The sequence below is a fragment of the Danio aesculapii genome, chromosome 6, assembly GCF_903798145.1.
Source record: "Danio aesculapii chromosome 6, fDanAes4.1, whole genome shotgun sequence".
Lineage (NCBI taxonomy): Eukaryota > Metazoa > Chordata > Actinopteri > Cypriniformes > Danionidae > Danio > Danio aesculapii.
The window spans coordinates 10,838,518-10,860,195 of record NC_079440.1 but is presented as its reverse complement, the minus strand read 5'-3'; the positions used below and the strand labels follow the sequence as shown (position 1 = coordinate 10,860,195).

At 34.2% G+C, this 21,678-nt stretch overlaps 1 protein-coding gene across 1 annotated transcript; it reads right to left on the bottom strand.

The window, feature by feature from the left end:
* Window positions 1-5,710: 5,710 nt before the first annotated feature.
* On the bottom strand, window positions 5,711-21,572 carry ube2g2 (ubiquitin-conjugating enzyme E2G 2 (UBC7 homolog, yeast)). The gene is made up of 6 exons (XM_056459507.1): window positions 21,453-21,572; window positions 21,112-21,147; window positions 20,949-20,994; window positions 14,536-14,654; window positions 9,984-10,124; window positions 5,711-6,591 (listed from the first exon to the last, which is right to left on the bottom strand). The coding sequence occupies exons 1-6, from the start codon at window positions 21,493-21,495 to the stop codon at window positions 6,479-6,481; spliced, it is 498 nt and encodes a 165-aa protein (XP_056315482.1). The 5' UTR covers window positions 21,496-21,572; the 3' UTR covers window positions 5,711-6,478.
* Between the last annotated feature and the right edge of the window lie 106 nt (window positions 21,573-21,678).

The window sequence follows — 21,678 nt, the reverse complement described above, 5'->3', positions numbered from 1 at the left end:
ATTGAAGTGAGAAACATTTTTTTAACAGTAAATGTTAATTAGGTTAAAGTTAATTAGACATGTCATTGAACAAAAGTGGTTTGTTCTGTAGCCACTTAAATTTTTTTTTGCAGTTTTTACATTTTTAAATATATATATTTTAACTTAAAACAAGAGAAATAAATGAGACTTTCTCCATAAGACAAATGAGTATTCGCGGAATACAGTGAAAAATGTCCTCGCTCTGTTAAACACCTTTACATAAAACTTTTTTGCGAACCATATACGGACTTAAAGGTAAACAAGTCAAACAACTCATTAAAATTTAACCAAAGATCTGTTGGCTGATGACGTTAGTCTTAGGGTTGGGTGAATTGGGACATACTGGACTCCAGATTCAGATCAAATATGAGGAGTGTTGGAGGTGTGTGTGTGTGTGTGTGCGTGTGCGTGTGTGTCACATTTGCTCTTCTTTGAAAGCTGTTGTGGTCTCACGTCTGACCCTCAGGCTGAGCTCTGCTTTGAGCTCCATTTATGTTTCATTATCAGCACTGTGTGTGAAGTATCAGACGTGTTTGGACAGGGAAACTCATCACCAAACTGCAGCATTTCTGTTCCCGTTGATGAGATTCCAGAAGAGATCATTTGCTTTTGCTGCAGTCTCGTTCTTTTTAATTTGATACATTCAGTGGGTTTGATTATTAGTCACAAGTAGGCCCAGACTGAATCTGCTCCTGAAGATCTGCAGATATTTAAGACCATCATTGAGTTTATATAATTTACTTAGGTAAATGTGTGTAAATATAGATTTATTTATATTAGATAATATTTTTTTATCTAGTAATATTATTGAGTCTATATTATTTACTTATGTAAATGTGTGTAAATATAATTAATTTAGTTTATCTAATAATTTCAGTAATATTAATGGGTCTATTTATTTACTTATGTAAAGTGTGTAAATATAGATTTATTTATATTATATAATAGTTTCAGTAATATTATTGAGCCTATTTATTTACTTATGTAAAGTGGGTAAATATAGATTTATTTATATTATATAATAATTTCAGTAATATTATTGACTATATTTGTGTAAATATAGATTAATTTAATCAATCTAATAATTTCAGTAATATTAATAAATAATGCGCAAATGTTTATATGATTTATGCACAGTTTGCAATGTAATATTTTCTGTCTTTTAGTAGATATATTATATATGGGACTTACTTTGTTTCTAATCAGATTTGCATTATAAACCTTAAATAAAAGATTTTTTAAAAGACTTCTATTTCATTTGTTAAGTTTTTCGTTACTATACTCTCAAAATCATTCAGCAAAAATTATTATTATTTATATATATATAAAAATGTATATATATTTATTTTTTTTACAAAATTCTGTGCAGAAATACCAAAAAATGTCTGAAGATTCTGTATGGCCATAGTTATACATATGGACAGGATAGGGGAAATATATATATATATATATATATATATATATATATATATATATATATATATATATATATATATATATATATATATATATATATATATACACACACAGCTATGAACAAACATTAAGAGGAAGCTTGCAAACTCTTAATTTCTCTGGATTGACTGTATTTATTAGGTTTGAGCTTGAGCTTATTGTTAATTTGTGTTTTATTCTATGAAGATAAGAACATTTTTTAAAAGTGTTGAATGAAAAGTTGGTCATTTAGTGCATTTTTGACTTTATGGATTTCTTTACTCTTTTAACAGTTAAAATGTCATTATTGTCTTGTCTATAAATGCATATAAACACATCTGAAACATGGCATGGCTCTGAAAGGCAGAATTTTATTTAAAAAAATATTTATTTGGAAGAAATGTTATCAGCCCTTTAAAAAATAAAACAAATTGGATGTTTTCCTCATAAATCTTAACTATAAATTGTTTATTAAGTGGTCTGTATATATTTTTTTTACTGTATGTGAATAATACAGTACATTTAATCATGTATTTGGGATAGCAAAATAAATGGTAAAAATGCTTTAATACATGTTGGGTCTCTACTTGATAACTTTGCTCTATTTTGGTCACCCAGAAATATTAAAATGCTTTTAAATATATTAAAAATCATTTAAAAGACTTAATTCACTTTAGCTGCACCAATAAACCTTCATATACTCACAGAAATGTTTTGGGTCACACTTTACAATAAGGTTTCGTTAGTTATTGCATTTCTTAACATGAATTAAGTATGAACGATACTTGTACAGCATTTATGTATCATAGTTATTATTAAAATCCAAATTCATGCTTGCTAACATCGTAGCACCGTGACTTAATATGACCTAACAATGAACAACTGTTTTCATTAACTAACGTTAGCTAACATTAACAAATACTGTAATACATGTATTAATCATTGTTTATTCATGCACTAACATTAACTAATACCACATTAATGTAAAGTGTTACCATGTTTTGAAGTAAGTTTACAATTTAAAATAATATATGTTAAGCAATATTTTCATTCAATTACCAAATTCTTTTTTTTTTACTTTTAATTTTAGTTTGATTTGTGTCATTTGAGTGTCAGCAGACTGTGGGAATCCATGGGGTTATAGATGAGAGAAATGTGAGAGTAGGTGTGTATGTGGGAGATGATCAGAGCCTGAGCTGTTTTGTCAGAAGTGACAGCAAAGTCATCATATTTGACATTCAATTACAGTAATGTGTGGGAGGTAATAGCAGTACAGAAGCACAGCTCTCTCAGTACTGTCAATAAAGTTAACCCGCCTGTGTCTAGTATGCAGATGGTGAAGTTGAACCACAGGGAAGCGGCTGTGTTATAATGAGCTACATCAGCTGATAGGCCATTAAGAATAACAGGAGTTAATCTGGCCTCTGATGCGGTCAGATTCCTGCAAACCCTGATTGAGCTCTGCCAACTCAAACAGGCCTGATGATGTTCACTGGAAAGTTATGTCACCACATATACACTAAAGCTCAAATGATCAAGGTCAGCAAGTGCACTTGATTTTATTATTCTTGTGAAATATAGATTATTATTTAAATTCAGAACCAATACTTAAATTAATCAGAAGTGACATTAAAGCCGTGTTTTTTATATAATAATTTAAGGCTCCTTTTAAGAAACTCAAGGTCAGTATACATTTATACACCAAAAAACAATAAACCAACAGAATAAAATAATAAATGAATTCGTATATGTAGCCTAACAACGTATTTTTCTCTTAAACATGGACGATAATTATGTTGCTTGATCTATCTATGTGGTTGTTCCCTGCTAAAAAAAACAGCTTAAACCAGCCTAGGCTGGTTGGCTGCTTTTAGCTGGTCGACCAGCCTGGTTTAAGATGGATTTTGGCCATTCCAGACTGGGAGATGAACAGCTAAAACCAGCTTGACCAGCCTAGCCGGAAGCCCATCCAAAACCAGCTATGTCCAGCTTAAACCAGGCTGGTCAAGCTGGTTTTAGCTGGTCATTTTCCAGCCTAACCAGCTAAGACTGGAAATGGCCAAAACCCCTCTAAAACCAGGCTGCCACCAGCTAAAACTGGCCAACCATCCTTGGCTGGTTTAAGCTGTTTTTTTTTCAGCAGGGTTGCTGGATCAGATACGGTTGTGGCCAGAAGTTAACGAGAATTATTCATATTATTTATTAAATTTCCCATTTATTGTATTTTATTAACGTCTACCCCCAACTGTCAAAGTAATGTAAAAACAGTAGTTGTACCGATTATTACTTATGTTATTTATTAAATTACCCAATAAACTGTATTTTTTACGTCTACCCCACCTCAACCCTAAACCCAACCGTCACAGTACTGTAAAAATATTAATTATTGTTATTGTGTCATAAAAATGATGCTATATTTATGTGCGTATCCACAGCTGTATTCTATCTACTCATCTATGCTACAAACACACTAGCATTGTTTTAAAACATGCTAATAACATAATGAAGGAGTGACTTATCACTTAGCAAGCTATTAGTAATGAAACAACATATTTTGATTATTTTATGTACACATGCTATTGTTATGTATATTTCGTTTTATTTCCATGTATACAGACATTAATTTAACAATTAAAACAAAGTTACAATGAAACTTACACCGATAGTATTCTGCTGTGGATGCCATCTTGTGGTAAGACGCGGGAATTCGGCGAGTGAACTCACTGAGCATTTTGCATATTCTCTACATCGGTTGCACCCTACGGTTGTACCATATACCTGAATAGAAATAAATGCGATTAAATTAGATTAGGGTTGTACAGTCATTATTGTGGCGCATTGTGGAATGATCTATGAAAAAATCCATTAAGATGCCATCATTATACCGTTTTACAAAAGCATAAATTGTTAAGTTGGGACAATGTCAGGCAGATCAAATCTGTCTGATATATAAAATCTTTCATGGTCTGTCATCATCTCCACCACTCAAGTCAGATAAATTGATCAAGCGCACTTCATAACGTCCACTATGGTTTCGGACACCATAAATTGTTGCTCCCTCAAAGTGCACCATTTCTGGGTAGGCCTACAGCCTATGTATGCTTAGTAACATGCTAAAATGCTAATTCATGCTAACTATGTGTTAAGCATAATAGAAACATGTTAGCACCATGTTTATTCATGCTGGAAAATTATCATCATTCATTCATTTTCTTTTCGGCTTAGTCCCTTTATTAATCAGGGTTTGCCACAGTGCAATGTACCGCCAACTTATTCAACTTGTTTTACACAGCGGATGCCCTTCCAGCCACCACCCATCACTGGGATACACCCATACACTCTCATTTACATACACACACTACAGACAATTTAGCTTACCCAATTCACCTGTACCACATGTGTTTCGACTTGTGGGGGAGACTGGAGCACCTGGAGGAAACCCACGTAAACAAAAGGAGAACATGCAAACTCCACACAGAAAGGCCAACTGACCCAGCTGAGGCTCGAACCAGCGACCTTCTCGCTGTAAGGCAACAGCGCTACCCACTGCTCCACTGCTGAAAAAATAATTAATTCACATTATCAATGTGTTATTTTATCCATAACATTATCAATCATTGCTAAAACATTAACATGTTGATGTCATGTTAACAACAGGTTTAAATAACTTTACACATGCTAACAACATGCTAATTAATGATTGGGACGAATGTGGTAGTGCAGGAAGATGTTAATGCATGTTCAACATGCTAATACATTAATGTTGAAACATGTTAAGATAGCAACATGCTAAAACAGGTTACCAATGTGCTATACCATGCTACACCCTCATTGTGAATGACATGTTAGCAACATCTTAATGTGAAACATGCTAATTAATGACTGCAATGCGGTAATGCAGCAAGAGGTTAATGCATATTCAACATGCTAACATGATAGTAACATGCTAAAAATGTGCTATACGTGTTGAAACAGTCTAGCAACATATTTCAAATGTTCAACATGGCAGATAAATATTTTACAAAGCCATATAAATAATGTGTAAAGCTTAGTAGGATATTGTCTATTTACCCCACTCTGCTCCCCTTTAACATTATCTTGTATTAATCAATCTATACAGCAAATTTACCCATATATTTAACACTTTTTTCTGTGCATAAGATTTGCTTTTCCTTTCATGCTGGAGCAATACCTGAAATGAATAAAAACGATTCTGTATTTGAACACATTAAAAAAAATCAACTGCAGGCGTTCATAAATCACAAACATTTATTGATTTCATTGGCTTTACAATCCTTGAGAACAGATGAAAAGCAAAATATCAGAATTCAAAAGATTTTATTTATGAAAGTAATGATGAATCAAGCACTTCTCTCTGGCGAAGGCTGGATTATTCAAACTTGGTACAACAGAATCTAAAAACTTCAAAAAATGAAAACAGTGAGATTGAACAAAACACTGACCTACTGTATATGACCCTTACCAAATTGTAAAAATTGTTCATATGAAATGTAGTTAATCAAATGTTTTTACCATTAACGTGATCTTCAATCCTAAAAGATCAACAGTATAGTCTGTTCATGAAAAAAAAAGTGGATGTGATAGTCTCAGTGTCTGCCTCGTCGATGCATTTATTAGAATGAGGCATTATTAACGCATGCATCAGCATACCGTCATCAAAGCTGCATTCCTTTAGGTATCTCATGGATCTATAGATGGGTAACAGGCATGACCGGCAGCCCCAAAATGGCTGTGAATAACTGTAATTTGCTTGACTTTCAATTAGAACACTGTCCGGTGAATGCATAAAGATTTGCCTTCTTCAACAAAAGCCGTTCATCTACGCATCCGACCAATCCCCAGGACCGGGAAGGGAGTATGAAAAAGACTGGATGAGAATAAAGTGCTCACACTGGTGGAGGTAGGGGTAGTACACAACAACACTCACTCTTCCGCTGGGAGTTTGCATCCTCGTAAAACGTCACTGTCCTGGAGTGTGAGAGAGTGTCCGAACGCGGCGGAGTCAGAGACCCAGAGATTTGCGCACAATCTGCTTAGCTAATCGATTAAACTGCTCTCTGTCCTCTCGCCACATCTTTGAGGCGTCCACGTTCGCCCCGCTCTCGTCATTGGGCTCTGTGGGAGCAAACGGATGATTATTTACAAATCGAGCACAGCAGTCAATTTTGTTTTTGAATTTTTAACAACTGATGAACATTTAAATACAGCTGTTGTGAGCTCTAAAGGTGGAATGGTGGTTAATCAGTTTTGGACACCACTACAAATGGCTGCTCCCTCAAATAATGCACCATTTAGGGGCGATTTCAGGTAAAGGCCATGCATGCTAGCAATGTGCTAATTAATACTAACAATTTACAAGACATACGTACTTGCTAATTCATGCTAACCATGTGTTAAATTTAGTGTTGTCACGATACTGGAATTTCTAACTTTGATACGATACCTTGAAAAATATTGATGTTCTATACCAGCGTTTCCCAACCCTGTTCCTGAAGGCACACCAACAGTACACATTTTCAACCTCTCCCTAATCAAACACACCTGAATCAACTTATCATAACATCAGAAGAGACTCCAACACCTGAAGTTAATGGGTCAGAAAAGGGAGACATCCAAAATATGTACTGTTGGTGTGCCTCCAGGAACAGGGTTAGGAAACTGTTCTATACCATTTTTGATACTGTGAGAAACAATTTTCACAACATTATAAGTATGAAAATGTGTCGGCGCCAGTGGTGTAGTGGTTAGTGCATCGACACATGCACTCCGGTGCTCACGGCGACCCGAGTTAGATTCCCGCCTCGCGGTCCTATGCCGATCCTTCCCCCTCTCTCTGCTCCCCATGCTTTCCTGTTAATAATCTCTACTGTCCTATACATTACAGGTGAAAACCTCGAAGAAAATTATTAAAGAAAAAAAAAATAAAATAAAAAAATAAACCTCATAATGCTAATACCAGGTAAGTCAGGAGTCCTTAAATTCAAAAGGTAACAAAATCTATTATTAAAACAAAATATTTTTATTAATTATTTATCTCCCTGCTGGTGAGAAGAGAGAGTGAGATAGAGCAAAGTCATTATTGATACTAACCAAAAGCCAAAATGCCAGAAAAAAAATTAATTCATCCTGAAATTTTAACTTTCTTCGAAGAAAACTGACCTTTTAGTAACTGATAAACATTTAAAGACAGGTCTATTGTGAGATCTAAAGGTGGAATGGTGGATAATCATCCATATGGGCTTTTCTTGAAACCATTTGTTAGCATCAATTCAACAAATTGCGTTAAAAACTGAATTTGTGCAAAAATAACCAAAAAAAACCCCTACATTTCCAATGAAGCTGAACAGGAACATCAACCAAACATTAAGTCACAGTGAGCAAAGAGCACTAGGGATGACTTTGGTACCAATCAGTACAGTAAGTTTTAAAACAACTTATTCCCGCTAACTTTTATATAAACATGTAGTAGATACTGGAATTTCTAACTTCGATACGATTCAAATATTGATATTCTATACCATTTTCGATACTGTGAGAAACAATTTTCACAACATTAAAAGAATGAAAATGTGTCGGCGCCAGTGGTGTAGTGGTTAGTGCATCGACACATGCACTCCGGTGCTCACGCCGTCCCGAGTTAGATTCCCGCCTCACGGTCCTATGCCGATCCTTCCCCCTCTCTCTGCTCCCCATGCTTTCCTGTCAATAATCTCTACTGTCCTATACATTACAGGTGAAAACCCCGAAAAAAAAAAAAAATAACTAAACCTTATAATGCTTATACAAGTTATATCAGGAGTCCTTAAGTTCAAAAGGTAACAAAATCTATTATTAAAACAAAATATTTTTATTAATTATTTATCTCCCTGCTGGAGAGAAGAGAGAGAGAGAGAGAGAGAGAGAGAGATTCAGCATTCATGCTGAAATTGTAACTTTCTTCAAAAGAAAACTGACCTTTTAGTAACTGATAAACATTTAAAGACAGGTCTATTGTGAGATCTAAAGGTGGAATGGTGGATAATCATCCATATGGGCTTTTCTTGAAACCATTTGTTAGCATCGATTCAACAAATTGCGTTAAAAACTGAATTTGTGCAAAAATAACCAAAAAAAAAAACCTACATTTCCAATGAAGCTGAACAGGAACATCAACCAAACATTAAGTCACAGTGAGCAAAGAGCACTAGGGATGACTTTGGTACCAATCAGTACTGTAACTTTTAAAACATCTATTTCCCGCTAACTTTTATATAAACATGTAGTAGTCCAGCCTGATATCACAAGGAAACGTAACTATTTTATGTTTAGTCAGTTTAGTGGCTAATCTATATAACTTTGTACGAGTTCATACAAAAATATACGATTTTAAAAAGGAGGTGTGGCACCAAACCACACCCCTAAACCCATCTATCATTAGGGGATTAGCAAATCGTACTAAATTGCACGAACGAGATCGAACGAATTCATATGAATTAGCCACTAAATCAAAAAGTTAAGAACTGGCGTGAGATAGCGTTGAGTAGTCAACAATTTAATTGGATGCAAAAAAAAAGTTTATCAAAATTATCCCAAGAGCGAATGTTTTTCAACTGTTCTGCTGCATTCATTCTTACATGACGGGGCGCCACATCAAAATTCATTCCCGCCACGGCTACATTACAGCTTCTCATTCGAAACCTTCAGTTGTTGCTGTTTTTTATAGCGGGTTATAATCACACCAAAGCAAATTAAAATGTAAGTGAATTATAACAGAGCAAACATTTCTGTAATCATAGTAGTGCTGTGCATTATTTGTTTAAGCTTTACAGTTACATACTGACTGAAGTGCTGCGCGATGTATGAAGGCAGCAAACATGACGTAGCTTTCAGTTATGATGAACACGGTTTCCCTGATTATACTTTATTTATAGATAAAAGTCTATGCTTCTGCATACGATTACTTTATCTTGCTGGAGTTTATGGCCGTTTCACTGTACTTCAGGACGCATCAATGGTGTTCTGTAGGTCTATTTGAGACATTCATAAATGCTCCTAGCAAGTCTAATAAATGTTGGAGACATACTCATTACATAAACGCACTAAATCACGCTTCAGCAGTATTTATTTGAGAGCTTACAAGAAAATCTATGCTTGAGCAGCGTATATTTGAGGGCGTGCTGAAAGTTTGAATATCTGTGTAGAAAAGGCCTGGCACAACCGCTGGAAAAAATCCTAGAGGAAACACTGTAAGGTATTATATTATAAATTTATTACAAAAAATATGGACTTGTATCAGTGTTTGAATTATTTGCTTCTGATGCCCTGCATTTAATATTTTTTGCATTTCATTGTAGATGAGTAAAACAAACAAATTTAGATTTTTTTTTTTTAAATACAGACTGTTTAGCTGCATTTTCACCATTTCAGCAGGTGAAAACCCAAAAGCACCACAAAATAATGTAGAGTATTGGCCTTCTGACTTCTCAGGAGCCACTTTTAGGCAAATAGGATCAAGAATGGTGACTGACCGGCGAGCATGCTGACCACAGACAGCAGGATCTTCTCCACGCTCTGCACTGGACTCCACCTCTCAGCACTGCTCTCATATCCCATAGGATCATCACCGGGAGCGTGTAGGATTGAGATGCACACACGTCCATCTGGGTAGACTGCACAAAACAAACCACAACCAAACCAATGATTATGAAGCCATGTAATGGATTTGATTTCTGTGGTCATATGACCTCTATATGACCAGTGGATCTCAATCCAATGTCCTTGCATCCTCTTGTTATGCATATTTATACATTACATTTACTGCTTCAGAAGATATTCTGCCATAATACAAGTTTGACAGTGTGCTCTAGACTTCCATGCTAATGACATTACGGTTATGATTATTTGTGCAGAGCAAATCTTTTTTGTTTTTAATGAATGAAGTTCACTTCAGAGCATCAAACACTGTGTAAGGAACATGTCGATCTCAACACAGTTCCTTCTTGGAGCTCTTTTCTAATGAGCTGGTTATCTAAATCAGGTGTGTTAAATAAAGAGACATGCAAAATAAGCAGAGCGCGGTGAGCGAGGACTAGAACTGAGAACCACTGCTCTAGACATCTTTACGGTCTTCATTGCCGGTTGACTGAATACATTTGAATACACTTCCAACTTGATTATATCTGTTCGTGAGACTATATATAACAAACTAGCTGGTTCAGTTCATGGCATTTCATCCCACAGAATGAACCACTTCTCCCAATTCACCGAAAAACGCAATGTTGAATAGAGTTCAATCAGCAACTATGAACAGATGTCAAGGTCCTTAAAGGATAAAAGAACATACAAATTAATCTGTTAAATCAATTAAAGCATTAGTTCCATGAGCGTTGACCTGTGACGGGTTTCCCTTATAAAGCAAGAAAGAGCAAGTTATAAGAGGACACAATTAAAGATGAGATTATTAACCCTGAATGAAACCACCCCCGCATGGTATCAGCCCGGCTGATGTTATCTGGCGTTTCTCCCCACAGCTGAGGACAGTGATCAGAATCTGAGCCGTCCCGCTCTGATAACCGCCTCCAGAGCCACGGCACCATCAGAGGACGCTCTGCTGCTATCTGTGGCCTGCAGGAAGACCTTTATCTGGGCTCACTTCCCTGAACGCTGTGTCCACACATCCACCAGCCGGACCAGACGAAATGACCCAACCATAAAGATCCTACAGGGTCAGACTATGCTCATGTGCCACTTAGCACTGCATTAAAAGCCTCTCAATCAAGATTCTGGAGTCTCTACAACTCATAAAGAGGACAATTTTAAGTGATTGTTAAAAGGCTCAGGAAGTAATATATTTGACTCTTAAACTGCCACATTAGGGATGTTAAAATACTAGCTTATAAAAAAAAAATAAAAAAAAATACTAGTATATTATTTTATTTCTTTTTAAACATTAATGTTTTGCTTTATGATATTACGAAAGGCTACATTCGAATGACTTTTGTGTCAATGTTACAAATCATTTGGGAAAAGTGTATTTATTGGAGCAGAAAACAGCATTTAATGTTACCTCAGAGCTTGCATAGAGGAAGATCTCAGAATGACAGTTTATAATACTATGTAGGGCTGGGCCATTAATCAAAAAGTAATCGAAAGTGTGGAGTCATGTGACCACGCTCTGTTAAAACTGACTATGGTTGACACATGGGTATGATCCGGTGCAGCACTTCGCGTGGTCGCATACCCGTGTACCTCTCAAAAAATGTAACTCCACATCGCACGTTTGAACTACATTGACGATGATAGTAAGCTGCGTCAGACATGCCTTGAGATGGCATATTTTCCATTACATTAAAATTATTATTTACATTAATATATTCGTTTACAGAAGATGCAAGAAATGTGCTGTTTAAATACTATTTACAGGATATGCAAGAGTTTATAAATAATCATTTATTTTGTTTCCAAAAGTGCAAGTTATTTATTTATTTATTTATTTATTTTAACTTTTTTATAAGTTCGTTTAGGCAATGTGTGTTTTAATTTCAGTTGTTCAACGTTGATGTTCAATTACTAATCTTATATAGTAGAGTGTGTGTTTCCTTCAATTATTTTAAAATCAAGTAATGCTCCCTTTCATTCAGAAATTTCTCACTTGTAATATGTGAACATTTTTACTCTACAAAACTTGCCAATGAACTATGAGGTTAAAAAAAAGTTTATTAATTGTAATAGAGTTAAAATATTATAATAATAAAGTTAAAATTTTAATGAATTAAATTAATCGAAATTTTGCTTTTATGCCAAATCGCTCAGCCCTAATACTACGAGTTATGGGGACAATGCTGGATGTTTTACATTGATTCAAAGGGGATTTATGTGCTTCAGTAATTTATTTGTGTATGTTTGTTTATTTTAGGGTGTTAATGCTTTGTTAATGCATTTAGGGTGTCACCTTTTATAAATGTTTTAACTGTACTAACCTCAAACTTTTAAATACCAATACAAATTTATGTATAAAGGTTATGAGCTTTTATTTTGTTGAATTGGATTCATTTATCACTGTGTATTAAAATTAAATGTGAACATGGGGTGAAAGTGAAACCGATTTAATCCAAAACTGATAAAAGCATATGCTTCTTCTTATTTCCTTTTTGGAGTTAAATTTCTTTTGTAGTTAATTGTATTATCAGCTTTGCTTAACAATTGTATTCATTTATTTGATTTGTTATATTTTCGAAATAGCCATGGGCCAGTATAAGTTTCTGATAGTTTCATGATATTGTGATTACTGCTCTAAAATATCTTCTTTTTAAATGTCTTAGTAAAAAAAAAAAAATTCCCCATCAAACACAATATATTTAATTTTAGGAAACATTTATAATATTTTGGAACAGTAAACATGTCAGGATAAATAATTTTAATAAATCATTGACTTCTGCTAGCTTCAATAATTTCAAATACACAGATTCTTTTTACAAAACATAAAAAAACACAATAAAAAAAACCTTTTTTGCAGTTTTAAAACCTTCCCTTTTCCAAACCACAGAAAACCTTTGAAACTGGTTATCGTCCCATGCCTAGTTCAAAAGAAAGTACTTAAAAGAAAGTGCTTAAACAATCTTTAACATTTGAAGTTGACAACAACATTTATTGTGTAATTAATAAATAGATAAATAAATAAACTATATAATAAATGTATAAATAGTTACAGTGTATGCTACTGTAAAAATATTAACATTTTTCAATACACATTAAGCTTTTAGGACAACCTTTATGAAAGGTTTTGATCCACTTCAAATGTTGACTACTGTATAGTCTCTTACTATAATAATAATGTCATATGAAAACAGTTTGTCCAGGTAAAGAACAGTCGCTCTGATGCAGTCTCAGTCACTCATGGTGTTCCACGGGGATCTGTATTGGGCCCTCTTATTTATTATTTACATTGTACCTTTATGTACCATATATATGACCTATGTTTCGTTCTTATGGCTTAAATTTAAATTTTTATGACAACGATATGCAAGTTTATATCTCTACTAATGCTTCATCTTACCCCCTCACCGATCTTACTAAATATCTGCAAGATATTACTATTTAGACCAGTAAGTTAAATGCCAGTAAAACTGAAGCCCTTCTGGTTGGCTCTAAGACTGTTCTATCCAAACCACAATCCTTTACTCTATCTATCAATAAATCTCTAGTAAATTTTACAACTCCTACCAAAAATCTTGGGGTTATGCTAGATAGTATGCTTTCGTTTAATTCACATATTAGTAGTATTTCACGATCTACCTTTTTCACTTGCGTAACATTGCAAGACTTCGCCCTTCACTATCTCAACGAAGTACTGAAGTGCTTGTTCATGCTCTGGTTACATCAAGGATTGATTATTGCAATTCCTTCCTATCTGGTATTCCTATTAACCAACTTCACAGATTAATTCAGAACACAGCAGCTAAGAGAGTCACCCGCTCGCGTGCTTCTGAACACATATCCCCAATTCTCTTTCACTGGCTTCCTGTTCTTTATCGTGTACAAAATAAAATTCTCCTATTAACTTACAAAACTCTCCACAACCTGGCACCCGATTACCTCCCTGATCTTCTTCACTGGTACACTCCTCAGCACTCACTGAGATCTTCTGCGGCTGAACCAAATTCCAAATTTTAAGATGAAGTCATTTGGTGGCAGGGCTTTTAGCTGCATAGCACCACAGTTATGGAATTCCCTGCTGTTAGATATTCATCAGGTGGACTCTACTTCCAATTTTAAATCCCAGGTTTCAGGATTGCTTTTAATTATTTTCTGGTTTAATATTATTTTTATTATTCTTTTGTCTTGTATTTTATGATGTGCCTGTGACATATTGTAAGGTGTCATTGAGTGCTTTGAAAGGCACTAATAAATAAAAGGTATTATTATTATTATAATAAACACATGATAAAATATAATTATATCATGTAACAAATATATAAAACTAAATTAAACCTCACATTACAGTACATACGAGTCAGTAAACCTCTCAATAAACTGAATGTCTGAATGCTAAATGTGTAGTCCAGAAGAAAGAGCACTCACTGTTGGGATGAAACATGTCGCATGTGAACTTCATCTTGGGAGGGCTGAGAGGGTAGTCTGAGGGAAAACTGAGGATTGCAGGGAACACGCCGCCCTCAAAACATGTGTCCTCTGGGCCCCTAAAATAAGAAAACAAGAAGAAGATAATGCAAATATAAGCCTGTGACATATCCAGACTAACAAGACTGCTTCGGAATCGTTTTCGAATTTAATGCTTGGCCTTTGCTGCAAAAGAGAGCAAATAAAGAATAAGCATTCCAGCGGTGACTCCTCTAAGCAGGGGCTATACGCGGATGTCTGGAAAAGCTATTACTGTATTACTCTCAAATCCTAACCATTCAGTAGAGTTTTATTACAACGTTTTAATGTACATTAAAGCTTTATGCAGGAATTTTTACTCTCAAGAATTTTTGAGAAAATAATAAAATCTTTAGCATCGGGAATTAGATTAACCTGCAGGGAGTTTCCCAGACAAAAGGCATGCAAACTTGTCTACACTGTATAGAACTTTGACTTTCTAAAAAAAAAATTCTTTGTCCAACTGCAACTTTTGTTTTGGGAAAAACACAAATTTCCAAATTTGTGGTTGTGAAAATTACTCAAATGTGGCAGATGAAAATACAGTATTTTCTAACTTCAGTAGTAAGTCGACGAAACACTAAATCGATGCATTTATCCCAAAATCAGAGGGAAATAATAGCTGGATAACAAACATGTAGAAGTACAAAACCCTAACTGTAGGCCAATCCCTTGATTCTGATAGGCTGATTGGAATGTTGTTCCAGGATCAACACAGATGTCCTATTTGGTGAAATGCCCTAACCGAAAAAAGACACCAGAGGATGCTCACGTGAAAACTGCAAAAATGCCACAAAGAAGATTATACTAGCGTTACATTATAAACAGAAGATTTAACTTTCATTGATTCAGTGTGACTAATAATCATATGACTACAGTATCATCTCATTGAATGATTTATTTGAAACACTTGACTGAAGTTATGAAGAGAATTGAGTAAAAACATTATTAATGTGGCATATTCACACGCAGACTTTAATACACAGGGGTGCGTTTCTGAAAACCATCGTTAGCCAACTTAGGTGGTTTGATGATTTGGTGTTTCCCAAATCCATCGTTCAAACGAACATTTGCAAACTGCGTCGCAAACTTGTATGCTTGCAACTACACCTCTAGAGCTGTAGTTAGAAGCATAGTTCCTGGTTGTGTTCTAATCCCAGTTATCCCCACTATGGCCTATTTCTTTCGAACATTTGAACATTTAAAATTGGAATGATTAAATAATAAAAAAACAAACAAACATTAAAGTCATCTCTCCTCCATCTAATTTGCTTTTAAAGTATTAGTATTAAGTTTTACCGATGTTCATATTGACAATTTGCTCCCTTCATAGTGCTCTTTGAAAACATTTATGCCATTTTGATCGCAGCCGTGGCTCATGACGAAAGCTATAGGGGACCTATTATTTAAAAGGGGAATCTACGTTATGTCTCCAAAGCTTGTGAAAACAGAAACAAATTGCACATGTTATTGGTTTTAATTTATAGTAATAATATAGTAAAATGTGTCTGTACTGTATATGACATGGGCATGTTGGTTAGAACATTTCTGCAGTGGTTTAAATGTGTCAAAGTTATAAAAGAAGATTTTTAAAAAAAAAAATAAACAAAAAATAAAATAAATAAACAATATCCTACAAAAAGGAAATAATAAATTAATATTACAAAAAATTATTATTAATAATAATAATCATTATTATCCTTATTAAGTCTCAATAAATAGTGTTAAATTAATGTAAATTTCAACCATTAAAAATTAATATGATTTATATATGAGATTAGAATTAGTGTAAGTGGTTTTATGTTTAAGAATTGAATAAGGAATATTCTCAATAATATTTGTAAAGGAAATACAGGCCATATATGTGCCATTTATATATATTTAAATAACATGGAAAACGAGTGCATGTAAATATTGTAATACTGGATTTTATTTTATTTTTTTAAATGCGTGTGCGTGTAAAACAATATAATTTGCACAAATCAATGTTACTCCACACCGTTTCACATCATAACTAACGTGGTTCAATTGACAGATCTGCGACAGAGCAACTACAGTTTCGGGAAACACTCCTCACTACATGGTTCTGTGTACTAACTTTGGTTCTGTGTACTAAATAGGCATGGGATAATAACTGGTTTCAAAGTTTACCACGGTTTGGAAAATTCAAGGTTTTAAAACTGCCATAATTTTCTGTTACCATTTCTACAAAATTTTAGTTATTGTTTTTTTTACATGTTGTTTACAACAATTTTATTTCATTTTTAGAGCAATGGTATCTCCAGCAGAAAATGACCCTCCACATCAAAAGCTACTGTTCCAAAATATTTTAAATTTTTCTTAAAATACAATATATTTTGTTCGATGGGGAAAAAGTTGTTACCTAGACATTTAAAAAGAACTTATTTTAGAGCAGTAATCACAATATTGTGATATTAGAGCTGGGCGATATGGCAAACATGCAGTCTCGATAATTATTTTCCATTTTGAACAACAATGATATATACAGGTGAAGTTAGAATTATTAGCCCCCCTTTTGAATTTTTGTTTCTTTTTTAAATATTCCCAAAATTATGTTTAACAGAGCAAGGAAATATTCACAGTATGTCTGATAATATTTTTTCTTCTGGAGAAAGTCTTATTTGTTTTATTTTATAGCTTATTTTATAGTATTTTATAATTTTATTTTATTTTATAGTTTTTATTTTTTCAAAAAAAAAAAACATTTTAAAGGACAAAATTATTATACACTTTAAGCTAATTATTTTTTCAATAGTCTACCAAACCATCATCATCATCATACAATAACTTGCCTAATTACCCTAACCTGCCTAGTTAACCTAATTAACCTAGTTAAGCCTTTAAACGTCACTTTAAGCTGTATAGAAGTGTCTTGAAAAATATCTAGTCAAATATTATTTCCTGTCATCATGACAAAGATTAAATAAATCAGTTATTAGAAATTAGTTATTAAAACTTGTTTAAAAATGTGTTGAAAAAAAATCTTCTCTCCGGTAAACAGAAATTGGGGAAAAAAAATATAATTCTGACTTCAACTGTATATTTTGATATAAGTTGTTAATGATTCCAGATTTAAAAAAGAGAACCCCAACAATGACTGAACCCATAAAAATTAGAGGGTCCATTAAATGGCACAATATATTTTTGGCTGATAATTTTACAGTGGCCAAAAATTCAGTACATCCCTAATATCAACACACTTCTAGATTCCCATTGTTGCGCATTTCTGCTGCGTGATTGGCTCTTAGATCAATATGGAGTAAAAAAAGTGCAGAGCTTATCATTGTTATTGACATAAATTTTATCGCGATTCAATATAATATCATTTATTGGCTCAGCCCTATGTGATACCGTGAAGCCGCGATGTTTTTAATTAAGGTTATCATACCATCAGAATCTTATACTGGCCCATGCCTAGTACTAAATGCTGCTCTATCTGAAGAAATGTGCTGGAACCGGCTTTACTGACAAAATGCTTCAAACAGACTGAATAAAATGCGTTGGACATTTAAGAGTACAGAAATTAAAACCAGAGAGAAATAAGAGAGAAACCACAGCTGATATCTTTATATCGATGGATGCTACAATAAAATAAAAACCTATCTATATCATAAACGTCATAAATCACCGAAATCCATCCAGCGCTGCTGACAGAATTGGCAGAACTTCATGGAATCATTCTGAAAGGTCCATTTGACATGCAAATCTCCTTCTGTTTACCCACCATATCCAGCTGTCGGTCAAATACTGTGTCTATGGGCGGATATCGATCAGTATTCATGATTAGCACCGCATCAAAAGAGCTCCGTCCCGTATCTGTGGAACAGCTGTCGGGGAGTTGCTAGGGGACACTGTTCCTTATTTTGCTTGGCACTTCATTTCACTTAAAGGGTTATCGGTCAAAACCGCTGATCTAACCACCAGTTTGATTGACCGGAGGACACGCTGATTGGTCTTATCCAAAATCAAAACCACTTATCATCACTTAATGTGCCCTCATTGACTAAGTAGTGCAAGTGAATAAAAAGTAGCGCAGGCTGTGAATGAACACAAGCAATATTGTATACAGTTGCAAATGCCAAATTGTAAAATATGACAAGTGTTCTATTAAATTCTAGGCGTACAAAAGGTTTGATAAATCTATTGAATGATCACAATATCATAGCATTAGCAGTTTTAGATCAACGTAACACTAAACTGATTAAAATACAAAAGTACAAAGTTAAACTGCTTTAAGAATTTAGTAAATGTTAATGTTAATTTTTATAAATTAACTTGTTGCATGCTCTTAACTGATCTCTTTTAATATATTATATTTTAAATAATCTCCTACTTTTGACACGTTCATTAATACTTTGTTTTTAATGATAGACTATAGGATAATGCTTTACTTGAAAGTGGTGTTCATAAGACTGTTATAACACCTTTATAATGACATGACACATCAGGAATATGAATGAGATTTTATGCATAGTTATGACAACTGTAATTGAGAGTCATTCGCTCAGTTGTGTCATTTTAAATGCAAAGATGACTTTGTTTGAGATTTGTCAACTTCAAACTACCAAGAGGACATAGCTTGTTATGTTTATGACAGCTTTATTTAAGCTATGTAGTCTTTAAAATGACAAGTTGCCCTGATAAAGACAGATTATGATTTATTTTTTATGTCAAGTTGTTTAAAAAAAGACATTTTAAAACATTATCACCTTTGCATTTAAAATGACATAACTGTGCTAATGACACTTAATGATAATTATCATAAGCATGCATACAATTTCATTTATATTCATGATGTCATGTTTATGAAAGTTTCATTATGAACCTCTAATGAACTGCCCCTTCATGTTAAGTGATACTGAAAATGTTCACCTGGTAGAAATAAGAAAAGCAGCCAAACAATCAATAAACCAATAAACATATTTAGACACACACACACACACACACACACACACCCCATAGGGATCTTAATATTATTTGGAAAATCTAATTCATAGCATATAATTATTTTTCTAAGAGAATATAATTGTGTCTGTGGTTGTTTTATACACATCCTCACTATTTTTGTGTGAATCTGTTTGAATGTTCAGTATGAGGAATGACACCTATAGGTGCATGCATTTGCACACTTTGCACTATTCTTAACCCCTTTGTAAAGTAAATAGTGTGAGGAATATTAATAAAAGCCATCTATATAGTTTTTTAAATGCAGACCTAAAGTATACTGTGAACAAATAACAATATCATAAATGAAATCTTGTAATATCATTAAAAAAGGGTATATTTCCCAGTGATGGGTTGTGGCTGGAAATGCATCCGCTGCGTAAAAATGTGCTGGATAAGTTGGCGGTTCACTCCGCTGTGGACCCCGGATTAATAAAGGGACTAAGTCGAAAAGAAAATGAATGATGAAAATGGGTATACATATTATTTGAAAAACATCTGTTTCTACAAAGTTATAATTAAATATTTTTTCTACTCAGTACAGTAATCCATGCATTAATTTACTAATTTAACCACACTATTAATTCTAGTTTATCTAGTTTGTACGTGTTTAATCATGTTTTTGAGTAATTTATTTATTATTAATAACAATAATACTAATAATTTCTAAGTTTTATATATTTTAAATGTTTTTAAATGTTTGTTTGCTTTGTGCTAAAGTGTTGATTAATTCATGTGGGGTTTTTTAGCAACTAAATTATGTATTAATTATATATATATATTGTTTTTATATGTATGTTCTGTTTTTCCCAGAAAAACTTTTTTGGACCCCAAGCACTCCATTGCAGCCCCCTGGAGGTCCCCAAATCCCTGCAGTAGGCAGCACGTAAAGTACAAAGATATCCAGTACACAGATACCACTGTTTTTAACATCAAGAAAAAAATGTTCTCGCTCGTATCTTCAAATTATGTGACTAAATAAATAAAGGCAGCAGCAGGGTGGCTCAGTGGTTAGCACTATCGCCTGACAGCAAGAAGGTCGCTAGTTTGAGTCCCGACTGGGTAAGTTGGCATTTCTGTGTGGAGAATGTTCTCCCCATGTTAGCTCCGGTTTCCCCCAAAGTCCAAAGACATGCAGAATATGTGAATCGAATAAGCTAAACTGGCCATAGTGTATGAGTGTTTGTGTGAATGAGCGTGCATGGGTGTTTCCCGGTTCTGGATTGCGGCTGGAAGGGCATCCACTGTGTAAAGCATATGCTGGATAAGTTGGTGGTTCATTGCGCTGTTGTGACCACTGATAAATAAAGGGACTAAGCCGAAGGAAAATGAATGAATGAATAAGAAGAAGAATTATATGCAATACTTACATAATCAGAGCTTCCCACTCAAAGAAATTCTCCTCATTTACAGGCCCTGTGAGAATGGCATGAGTCAGACTATTCAATGAATGAGTTATTATTATTTTAATTTTCTTAACGATGTGATACAATGAGGTAAATGGAGCGGTTCACTAACTATCCCAAATCTCACCTGCCACAATCCCCTCTGGAGGGTTTAGGGTTAGTTCTGCAAAGAAACAAAAGCATTTAGAGAACAGAAACCTGATACATATAAAGCAATTTGAGTACAGCATACATGTTGTGAACTGAAGTTCGAGTTATTTACGGCCATTTTCAGTGTATTCAGTGTGACTTCGGCTGATGTGTTGGTCTAAATCTAAGTAATTCGTACTGTTCTAGTATGCAGGTAAAGTTCTGGAAGTATCGGAGTGTTTTGGGGGACAACAGCTGCCAAACTGTTGCTAGCAAAACACTGAAACATCCTCTGCTCACAAGCAACAACACTGCGCTGAATGGTATTACATGACTTACGTTTGTATTCGGCCATGAGTCTTTTTAAAGCTGTTCCAGCCATTTTATAGCCTGGTCTGGAAAGAAGTTGTTTTGACACGAAGGATGACGACAACTGACACGATGAAAAAACCTTCTTCTTCCGGGACAAAAGCGAGTGAAGAATCTCACACGCGGTGGATTTTCCACTCGATCTTCACTTCCGCGTAACGTCACGTGGCCCCCTTCAACGTTCCTACTGTTAAAA